General features: G+C 33.5%; 1 protein-coding gene across 1 annotated transcript; it reads right to left on the bottom strand.

The window, feature by feature from the left end:
- Window positions 1-201: 201 nt before the first annotated feature.
- On the bottom strand, window positions 202-1007 carry LOC113774013 (two-pore potassium channel 1-like; the record flags this gene model as incomplete). Its single annotated transcript, XM_027318592.1, is given in 2 exon segments — window positions 202-319; window positions 466-1007. Coding segments are annotated over 2 exon segments (660 nt in total), but the record flags the coding sequence as incomplete, so codon positions are not given.
- Between the last annotated feature and the right edge of the window lie 10883 nt (window positions 1008-11890).

Here is an 11890-nt window from a genome sequence, read left to right as displayed (position 1 = left end):
TTTACTCCTTTGGGATTCAGCAACTTCTTGAACCCTTTCCATAAAGGTTCTGCAATCTAAACAGAAGAGCAAATGACTGCATAAGCAATAGAACAAGGGCTACCAACCCAACCACAATAATTGATCCTCCATAGAAACATAACAATTGTAGAACAAATAGTACTTCCGTCACTATAATCAATGTACTACACAACTAAGATACTACAAAGTTCCAGACTGATCAACATCAAGATATTCAAATTCTTTTAGCACAACTGAGATATCTTCTTGGCTGATCTTTCCTATCTTTTTGAGCTTGTATATGACAAACTCAGCAGCACTATCATACAAGCAAGAAAAGGTAATTAGTAATCGGAAAACAAAGCCCTTAATATCTGGCAACAACTTAGTAAATGAGGAGCCCAGTGACAAAAGAACCAGCAATAAGAGTTTGCAGAATCAATTCTAGGCAGCAGATATACTCACCCAACTATACCATTATCATCAAGATCAGTAGCTTTAAGATCCACGTTAGTCACCGGCTTAGTAAGGACCTATCTAACCAGTTCCTTCTGTCACTTCGTAGTGTTCAACTCAGCAATATAAAGGAAAAATTGAGCCAAACAAAGTGTACTCGTCAAAATCCAAAAAATTGCCAAAATACGCCCAGCCTTGGTTGAGAAACTTTTATCCCCATAAGCAAGGGTTGTGATGGTGGAGCAGATGCAGTAAAAGGCATCAACAATGTCTAGTTTCTCAACTATGGTTAGAAAGGCTGTCCCAACTCCTATTAGCACCAGTAAAAAGATAAATACTATTGCACACTTGTAGCTGACCTTGTGTGTTTCAATCTGCTCCATCATTTCTGTTGGTCCGACTTTTGAGCGTAAATTCAATGCTTTGACCAACAATACCTCCCGCTTCTCTACGAAGTAATCTGCTCCTCTGCTCAGCATCAGACCGACTAATGCCATCCCTGAGAATACAAAAACACAGGTTAGCAGTTTCATAGCTACACTATTAGGCACAAGTCACTACCTACAAAATACCACAATTTGTGTTAGTGCTTCCTGTAGCACGTGATGATTCTTCGTGCAGCGTAGTGGTGTTTTCTTGTTCACAATCTCCAACTGTATGCATGCACTAAAGAAATAGCAGTAGTGTATCTCAGGATTTGACATTTATGGAAATAAGGAAAAACGGGGGGAGGGGGGACTTGACATTTTATCGAACAGGTTATGGGCAATAAATCCATAACAAAATAGTCACATGAATCAAGTAGACAACCGAGAGGAATAAAACTGAACAACAAGTGCACTCAGATCATAAACTATTACTACATCTATTTCAATCTCAAACAGACGGGACTAATTTCAAATGTAATCAATTTAGGGCAAACTTTGAAACTTAACCCTCATAATTCAACACAATACAGTACACAGCTTCAAGAATAGCTAATAATGTCCAATAAAATTAATATTTTAAAAACTCATCCTAATCAAATTTTACATTTATAAACTCCTAAATACTCCACACGCGATTTATTGCAAGTATACGAATCGTGAGCGAGTATAGGGTATTAAGGGTCAATCCCACAGGAAAAATTACAATTACCGGCACTACTAAAGCTTCTCTATTATTTAGACTATCAATGAATTATAAGAAATGAAACCTACTGAACTTATGCAAAATAACAATTGAAAGCTCCTTAGGTTGTGGTATCCCTAACTACTCATGCAAGTGCTATATTTGGATCATTGAGTACTACTATCTAGGCTAACTTTGGTGTAATTTCCTTATGCATATGAATCCTACTTTCGTAGTGAATCAATTATACTCATAACTAATCCATACCTATTCTCATGATTATGAAATCAGTTACAAGTTCATTTCTTCAATGAAATTACATGAAATTAATCACTAAAACCACATAGGTGCACCTCTACTCTCGTGAGTGTACTCCCTATGTTTAACACTTCTTGAACTAGTATTAAATCTCAATTTTCATTGCAGAAACAACACCTTAGATAATCACAATCAATGGTACCAGATTAATCATGATTTAAAGAGTTAAAGTGCTAAATAACTTACTCAAATAATAGCTTCCAATAACCAAATAATAAACACTCACAATCATAGATAGTTCAACCAAACCCAAGGCATAAACTTTAAAGATACATAATAAACACAAAATCCAGAACTTGCATATTAACCATACTTAAGAATCCAATACAAAAGATAAAGAGTTGGAGAAGAGATAACCCATGTCACTTGAGCTTAAACTCCTCCTTCTTCATCTCCATCTTCATCCTAATCTAGCCAATATACAAGATTGGATGAGCTATACTACTCTATACTAAGCTAATTTAACACTCAGAAGATGTAAGAGCTACATTTCTGCACTCCCAAGTTTTCTTCCGTGTGTCTTTCCCCTTCAATCTTGCAATGGTTTTGGCTATACAAAGGTAAAAGGTGGTCAAGGAATGAGGTTTACACCTCCCTTTTACAGCTGCCAAGTGGTTGTCACACGTCTAGCCTTACATGTGACTTGTTGGAGGTGAAATCAAGTTGCCCGCGTAAAGAGCAGCCTTTTCTGACCACAATCTTGCCAGAAATCCGGCCATAAATCCGGTCAAGTTCCGGCCGGATTGCTACAGTGACCTTTTGTCCAATTTCTGTTCAATTTCCAGCTCTGCTCAGATTTTGCCTCAATTTCAACTGAATTTTTCTTGATGATAGAAGCTGATTTAACTCTTGACCAAAACATAAAACTTCTACCCCTTTGAGTTAGCTTTCCAATGAATCAAGAATCACCTTATTTGGATTTATGTAGGCTGAGAAATGACTGAAATACCCTTGACTGCTCAATGTCCTGTTTCAGTTTCGACCAATAGAAATTAGCTACTATAATTCGGCTTTTTGACCTGGAAAATCTTAGAACTGGATTTTGATGTCTTCACCAAAGTTGTAGATCTATCTCTTATCTTCAAATTGGTTCAAGAATCATATCAATCCGATTACTGTAACTCAAGTTATAGTTAAAATACGAAAATGTGTCAAAACTGTCAAAAATGCACAAAATGCAAGTAAAAAATGATAAAACTTCATTGAATCACTTAAGAACATTTTTCACCAATTATAGCCAAAATGATTCATTTTCTTCCAATAATATAACCAAAGTGACTAAAAATAACATAAAATGTCATTCAATTATTACGTAAATTAGTCACTTATCAAATTCGCCCACACTTGAATCATTGCTTGTCCTCAAGCAATCCACACATAATCAACTACAATGGTTCAAGATGTGAAACAATATATGCACTTTTTCAATTTTAATTCCTCACGACTTGGAAAATAATCATTATACGATTGTTCAAATTACACTAAATACTCGTAATATCAAGTAAAGGAAAGATAATTATACCCTAATTTAACAAGTTAAACTTAATCTCTCACCCTAACCTAATTTCACAAATAAGCAAATCACATAGTCGTTTTATAGCCTTTCTCCTCCTATAATTATCTTTTTCTCAAAAATTTTACAACTAAGGGGGACTTATTTACACGATTTTTTTTTACTCAAATAGTGAAAATGTCTTTTTACGCGAAAATCGACACTTTGAGGTGAAGATCTCCGGTTACTCAACATTTCACTTATTTAAATTGCTATGCATACTCTTAATTCAAGCACCTTTTTACGCGAATGTTGACATTTGTAGATGCCAATCTCCGGTTACTTAGTCCAAGAATTATTGGAGTAGAAAAAAAACTCTTATTCTTTTTTTTTTCTTTTCTCTTTTTTTTTTAAAAAAATAAAGGACAATAAATAGATATTCCCTCATAGAAAATATATAAGAATAATCAAAGGAGGAATATAACCTTTATTGACTATATCAATCACTTGCTTGCAAAATTAAGTAAAGAGGAGAAATCTTATTAAACATGTAAAATTATAGCCATAATTTTCCTCACTTTACCAGATATACTTTCTAAAATGCAAAAATCCTAATTGCATAATAACTATTTCCAAGTTAAATGAGGATTAAACCTTCCAAAATACATATAACATTTCAACAAATGGAAGAATTAGACATTTAAAATTGGAACAAATTGGCCCTTTTTAAATAAAAGTGCAAAAATTTGAGGAATTTTTGGGCCATATTGAAATATTGGATAAGATTTTAGAAAAATTTTGACAGAGTTTTTCCTTATAAATGGACGAAACTCCCTGCCAACAAACTCATTTTCAAACAAATTATCTACATGGCAAAATTTTCAAACACAATTCCAACATTTCTAAGCGCATTTAAATCCACAAAATATCATCACATAGCATTAAAATGCAAGTTCAAATATTTCCCTCCCCCACACTTAAACTTCACATTGTCCTCAATGTAAGAAAGGAAAATAAATAAAGAGTAAAAGAAAATACTCCTCTTATGACTTGCGCTATCCAAATCTATGGCCAAGTGATGAATTTCCAATCTTATTTGAGAAAGAATAGAGAGTTCAATTATTGCACCCTGAAAAAGACAAAATCAACTTCTTAAAAATAAAAGGTTGCAATCAACAATAAGAAAACATGCAATTCAAAGAAAAAGGAAAAATGATCAAGCATGTGGAACCATACAATGTTCAAGGAATAAAAATATGAAATGAGCTAATCTTTGCTAATCAAATTTATGCATTAGTATCCAAAACAAAGGGAAGCTAATTTCACAAAATAAGACCACCATCATGAACAAAGTAAGTCTCATTTATAGATTTTGTCATCAATGATCAAGTCCCCTCAAATACAAAAGTAATCTCAAAATGGAGGCAAACACACCAAGTCAAAATATAAATGACCTTCTTGAGAACTCATGAAATACGAAAAACCATTGAACCACAAGGATTATAAGTGCATTTATGAATTTCATCAATTAAGGCCATCTTCAATTCACCTCTTCTTTTAGAATTACCTAAGAATTCAAGAAACCATTCAACCAAGCACCTTTGCATTCATTAGGTAATCTAAATTACTCACATGAATATCATAAATTCCCACAAAACTAATTAAAATGCTATATTGGCCACTTAATATACAACTTTGTCACCAAGTCAAATTAAGCATAAAATTAGCAAAAATTCACCAAATAATCACAAACCCATGAGTTAAACATCACCAATAATCGTCAATAAGCTCAATAAGCACAATGTAAAGCACCAAACTTCACAAAATGAAAAAAAATTCAAAATTACACAAAAATTAGAAAAAATTGATAAATGGCAAAATTCAAATGACAACATTTGGTGAAGATTTGTTACCTCAAACTTGTTTGTTGATGATTATGGATGCAAATAGTGAAGAAACCCCCAAAAATCTCATTCCAATTCGGCCTCAAATGGAGAGTTCAAAAATTTGAAACCCTTGTTCTTGCCAAACTCAAATCCGAATTTAGACTTGTTTTTGAAAAAGTTTTAGCTGTGAAATCATCTCTCAAGTGAAAGGGGAGTGTTTTGGTATAGTTGGTTTGAAGATTGGATGGTGAAAAGAGTGAGTTTAGTGAGTAGTGTGTGTTTTAGGTGTGAGTGTGTATATAGGTTGAAGAAGAAAGGAAGGAAAAATGTGAGAAATCCGTTCACGGATTCCTCTTATGCTGGTTACTGTTCATATCCGGCCAGAAATTGGAGGGATTCTGGCCAGTGAGCCAGAAAATTTTTTTTTTTTTTGTCCTTTCCTATTAATCCGGCCATGAATCCGGCCAAAATTTGGCCGGATTTCTAGCCGGATTTTGCTGCAAAAAATCTTCTAATTGCAGAAGTAGATCCGAGGCCTCGAATCCATATGGATCCGAGCTCGGATCCATTGAATCTGCACTTATTGCACAAGTTTCTGCAATTTTCAGTTTGACCCCAATTTGAAACACACTCTCCAATTCGTACTCTACAATGAAATTTTTAACAATTCAACACTTTACACACATGGAAAGTGACTTAAACATGAATCTCAACACCTCCAAACAAATCAAAAACATGTAGAATGCAAATTGAGGGTTGAGGTTCTTGGATCAAATAGTCCCCTCGACACTTCCAATGCATATGATGGTGCTCAAATGGTCAAAAGATTGCAAATAGGTCATGAACACATTTAAACACTTGAATGCACTTCAACTTCCTGCAAAAGACTGACTTAACCTCATATCATGAAATTAAGCATTGTAAACTCAAAAATAAAGGTTAAGCTTCCCTTTTTCACATCGGTCTCCACTCCTTATAAACTCTTTTGCACTTGAAATAATTTGCATTAACCTTGCCATTGCCACCTATAAAACACACAAAAACACTAGTTTAAACAACTTAAAAGCTACTAAAAACAAGAAATCGTTGGGTTGCCTCCCAACAAGCGTTTCTTTATAGTCATTAGCTTGACTATATCACCTCATTTTTCAAGGAGGTTTAGTTAACGAATAATCCACCATTTTAGGCCATGGTGGATCATTAAAAGGTGACTTTATAGCAAAAGCCACATGATCTAATGATATGAGAAATGGAAGTGACTTACCTATCCCAAATGTTTCATAGATATGACCTTGAATATGCACCACTTGAGAACTCACCGAAGGAAATACCATGAGGATATCTTGGGCAATAATACCTTTAGAACCTATACTTTCAATGCACTCCTCAAGAGGGGCGAAAAATGAGTCATTAAAACTCACCTCTTGAGGTTCGAAGTTAGTTCCAAAGATATTATCAGGTGAAATGGATATTTGCTCATTGAAACACAATTGAGATTCATCATTTTCATCAAAATGCAATCCATTTTCACATATAACATTCCCACCATTCATGCTAGGATCATTTTGCGAATTATTAAAAGAAATAACTTCACACAATAGATTGAACTGCTCATGTATTCTACCAAAGTGAGAAGTTAATTCATCTATTTTTTCCTCAATCCTATCAAAATTGTCGGAAGTCACATTAGCTAATTTTTTTATAGCTAATTCTCAAGATGGCTTAGAATCATTAGCTACCCTTTCTATTGCCAACTCCCAAGATGGTTTTGATTCATATTGGACACATTCAGGTTGGTAATCGTAAAAATATGAAGAATTACTATAAGTACATTTATTATCCCAACCATAAGCAGGAGAATTGCTCCAATTAGCACTATATTGATCAAAACAAGGATTGTAATGCTCTAATTCATCATAGTAATCCATATTTTGTGCTTGCATACATGTATTAGTAACATGATAACTTCCACACAAGTCACAAATCACATGATAAGAGTTAAAAACATTAGCATTCCTCCCTTGCTCAATTTCATGCATAATTGTGTCCATTTGAACTTGTAACTTAATTATATCAAATTTTGCCTTTAAGCACTTCAAACCATTTTCAAAAGACATACCTTCAGTAATTTCTTGGTTACCTCTATTGAAGGAGCTTTGCACTTGGTAACCATCCATTGCCAATCTTCCACTTCTCAAGCATTGTCCTCCAAATTGACCTACCCTCCTCATTACCTAAAATTGCTTTTAAACAACTTAAGAGCAAAATTAATAAGAAGAATAGGTGATAAAATACATACACACATAAAATACTAAAATAATAGAAAATAACATTCACACTATAACTAATAAAATGTCTAAACTAATAAAGTTGCTCTTCACACCGATATTGCCAAATCTTCCCCGGCAACGGCGCCAAAAAACTTGACATGCACGGGGTATACATATAACATTAAGCTCATTCCAATCAAGTTTTACATTTATAAACTCCTAAATACCCCACACGCGATTTATCGTAAGTATACGAATCGTGAGCGAGTATATGGTATTAAGGGTCGATCCCACAGGGAAGATTGCAATTACCGGCACTACTAAAACTTCTCTATTATTTAGACTATCAATGAATTATAAGATATGAAACCTACTGAACTTATGCAAAATAACAATTGAAAGCTCCTTAGGTTGTGGTATCCCTAACTACTCGTGCAAGTGCTATATTTGGATCATTGAGTACTACTATCTAGGCTAACTTTGGTGTAATTTCCTTATGCATATGAATCCTACTTTCGTAGTGAATCAATTATACTCATAACTAATCCATACTTATTCTCATGGTTATGAAATCAGTTACAAGTTCATTTTTTCAATGAAATTACATGAAATTAATCACTAAAACCACATAGGTGCACCTCTTCTCTCGTGAGTGTACTCCCTATGTTTAGCACTTCTTGAACCAGTGTTAAATCACAATTTTCATTGCAAAAACAACACCTTAGATAATCACAATCAATGGTACCAGATTAATTATGATTTAAAGAGCTAAAGTGCTAAATAACTTACTCAAATAATAGCTTCGAATAACCAAATAATAAACACTCACAATCATAGATAGTTCAACCAAACCTAAGGCATAAACTTTAAAGATACATAATAAACACAAAATCCAGAACTTGCATATTAACCATACTTAAGAATCCAATACAAAAGATAAAGAGTTGGAGAAGAGATAACCCATGTCACTTGAGCTTCAACTCCTCCTTCTTCATCTCCATCTTCATCCTAATCTAGCCAATATACAAGATTGGATGAACTATACTACTCTACACTAAACTAATCTAACACTCAGAAGATGTAAGAGCCACATTTCTGCACTCCCAAGTTTTCTCCCGTGTGTCTCTCCCCTTCAATCTTGTAATGGTTTTGGCTATATAAAGGTAAAAGGTGGTCAAGGAATGAGGTTTACACCTCCCTTTTACAGCTGCAAAGTGGTTGTCACATGTCTAGCCTTACATGTGACTTGTTGGAGGTGAAATCTAGTTGTCCGCATAAAGAGCAGCCTTTTCTGACCACAATCCGATCACTGTAGCTCAAGTTATAGCCAAAATACGAAAATGTGTCAAAGCTGTCAAAAATGCACAAAATACAAGTAAAAAGTGATAAAACCTCATTTAATCACTTAAGAACATTTTTCACCAATTATAGCCAAAATGATTCATTTTCTTCCAATAATATAACCAAAGTGACTAAAAATAACATAAAATGTCATTCAATTATTACGTAAATTAGTCACTTATCAAGCTTGTTAGGCCATAACTTGTTAGGAAAACTATAGCTATTATTTTGACACTTTAATCTAAGGCACGAGAGGATTCGAATAGATATTGAAATGATAAGAGGGTTATGTGAAAAAGTCAATGGCAATACATTATCGTATAAGTTTATGCCAATATTTGAACTTTATGTAAAACCAAAATTTTGGGTTAAATGCAGTAGACCAAAATTATACGCAAATCATTGCAAAAGAGTGAAACATGAGTGTCTTTGAAGAAAATAAGTGATGTTCACTTAATCTTTTTCCGTTGTAAATTTTCATTATATATTATGTATATAACTCCTGAATGTATTATCATGTCATTAACAATTCACAAAAAAAGTTAGTTTTGTTTTTGTTTCACAAAAATAGAAAACTTTTAGAGAAAAGAATGGATAGAACTATGCAAGAGAGAAGCAGTATAAGCAACAAGGTATTCAAAAAATTGAGACAAAAATAGCAAAAAATTTGTAGAAGAGTGCTGAAGTTAGCCTGAAAAAGAATAAGTAATCACAAAAGAAGGAAGAATAGATAAGCACTATCCGATCAAATGGTAAGTATTTGGCAATTTAAGGCTAAAGATTGAAATGGGAAAGAAAATCTTAAAAATCTTAGAAGTTGTATATGTTGGTCAATTCTGGCCAAAAAAAAAAAGAATGAAGGTGAAAAGTGAAAAAATTAAAATTACAAGAGTTGTATATGTGGATTTGTGGAGTTTGGATTTCAATGCGTGCTTTGCATATAAACCTATAGGAAGTTAGTTGTATTAGTTTAATTCTTAAACTTTAAATTTAGAAACAAAAGTGCCTATATTTTGGTTTTGTTTTAAGAGGAAACCTGAGTAACAATTTTTAAAAAATATTTTAACATGCCGGTAAAAAATTAATCATGTCAATCCTGGGGTTGACCATTGATCCACTATGACCCATTCTATTTCTATGTCATCATGTTCATGTCGACTCATTTTTGACACAAATTATTCATACCGTGTTTTATTTAAATTTTTTTCATGTTGTATCAGATATTGCCACCCATATCCTAATGTTATTTTTGTTGCTAGAGGGAGTTTAGATTTCTTATCCATCATCAATTGGGATGGATTTTTTTTTATTCAAATGAACTCAAAGTAAAATGTATTTCAAATCACTCACTCACACTTCCTCAATCTATCCAATAAGCTTGGATTGTTGCGTGAGTATATTGGAAGAGTATGCTTTAGTCAACAATATTATATACTATAAACAATGTTTTTAAACTTGGATCGCTAAGTGAACTGAAGGAATGTTGGTTTACAGTTCAAAGTGGTTCAACCCAATCCAAATGTTTTTCTATTTTTATTTTTTAATTATCATATAAATTGGATGACTTTAAATTTTCTTTTTCAAAGAAAATTTTGTATGAATCAGCTCAAAAATCTAAATTTTATAAATTTTGACCAATTTGGCTAGTTCTAGACCGAATTTGATTGGTTCAATTGATTTTCTAAATTGACAAGTGAATTGGACTAGTGCTATGGCTAGAATGCATTTTGACTGCTTAAACTATCTAGTCGCTTTCGACTTTTAAAACAAAACTACGAGAAGAAATCACAAAAAGGTGAAAATGGTGAATAAACGATGTCTTTGTTACTCCAATTATTTTTTGTTCATTGTGATAACACCCCAAAGTAGTATGCAATTAATGACTGTGAGATAGAAATGTCGACACTTTATTGGGAGAGCAATGGAGAAGTGGCGCTCTTAATAAATTTAAAGTATAGTACTTCTCAATTTTGAAGGAGAAAGGAAAATGTAATTTCAATAATTAACCCTTGAACTAATTAATTTTTTCTCTACCAAACATCTTTCACTGATTAGCAAAATTCTTTTTATGGAAGAGTTAGCCACACAAAGTAGTTTAAAGGATATTTGCAATCCATTCATTTCAAATTCTACTATTCATATCCAAATACACATCCAGATGGATCTAAAAGGTATAATTAACTTCAAAATCAGACAATCAACAAAGCTCACAGAATAAATTCAATAACCAAACAATCACAACTAACAGAGAAGGTGAATCAATTTCAACATCCTAAACAGTTTAAGCACTTGCAAGAAAGGAAATGTCAAATATCTAAAATTCAAAAGAATAACTCATAGAGTCAATTTTTTGACTATATATGGAGACAAAAGATGATGTCTTCTACTCCTTCACATGTAATAATGTTCTCCCATATCCTACATAACAATGCAATCACTTGTATTGTAATCATTGAAGTAGTGAGTGAAATTCTCAAAATCCCCAAAATCATATGGATATGATGGTGGTGGTGGCCGCGGCATTCTCGAGTGATAATGATCATATGAAGCTGATTCACCACCAAAGAACCGTGAGCATTGTGGGTTCCAAGTCTCATATCTTGAACTATATGAGTCAAAATGCGCCTGTTTCTGATAATCTGCATGATTCCCAAACATTTGTTTCCCCACCCATGAAGGCACACCTGGATTGGTACTTGCATTTCTTTGGAATCGGAAGTATGGATGCTTGAATATATCCTCTTCATCATCCTTTTCTTTTCTGGGTGCTTCGTGATCCTTGTGAACCTCGTCATTGTTATCTTCCTTGGGTGGATGCAGATCATCATCGCGGCAGCAAAAGTTGGGATGCTTTTCTCTACCATTTTGCCAAGGCTTTGGATTGCCATGATCATCATCATGGTTAGGATGCTTTTCTTTGCAACAATTTCCACTCCTTTCGTAATGGTACTGGCGCTTGTCCTCTTCAATTTTGGGCTCCTTGTCATAAAATATAAGTTCAACTGGTTTTCCAGTTC

The sequence above is a fragment of the Coffea eugenioides genome, chromosome 6 (assembly GCF_003713205.1).
Source record: "Coffea eugenioides isolate CCC68of chromosome 6, Ceug_1.0, whole genome shotgun sequence".
NCBI lineage: Eukaryota > Viridiplantae > Streptophyta > Magnoliopsida > Gentianales > Rubiaceae > Coffea > Coffea eugenioides.
This window is presented reverse-complemented; position numbering and strand designations above follow the sequence as displayed.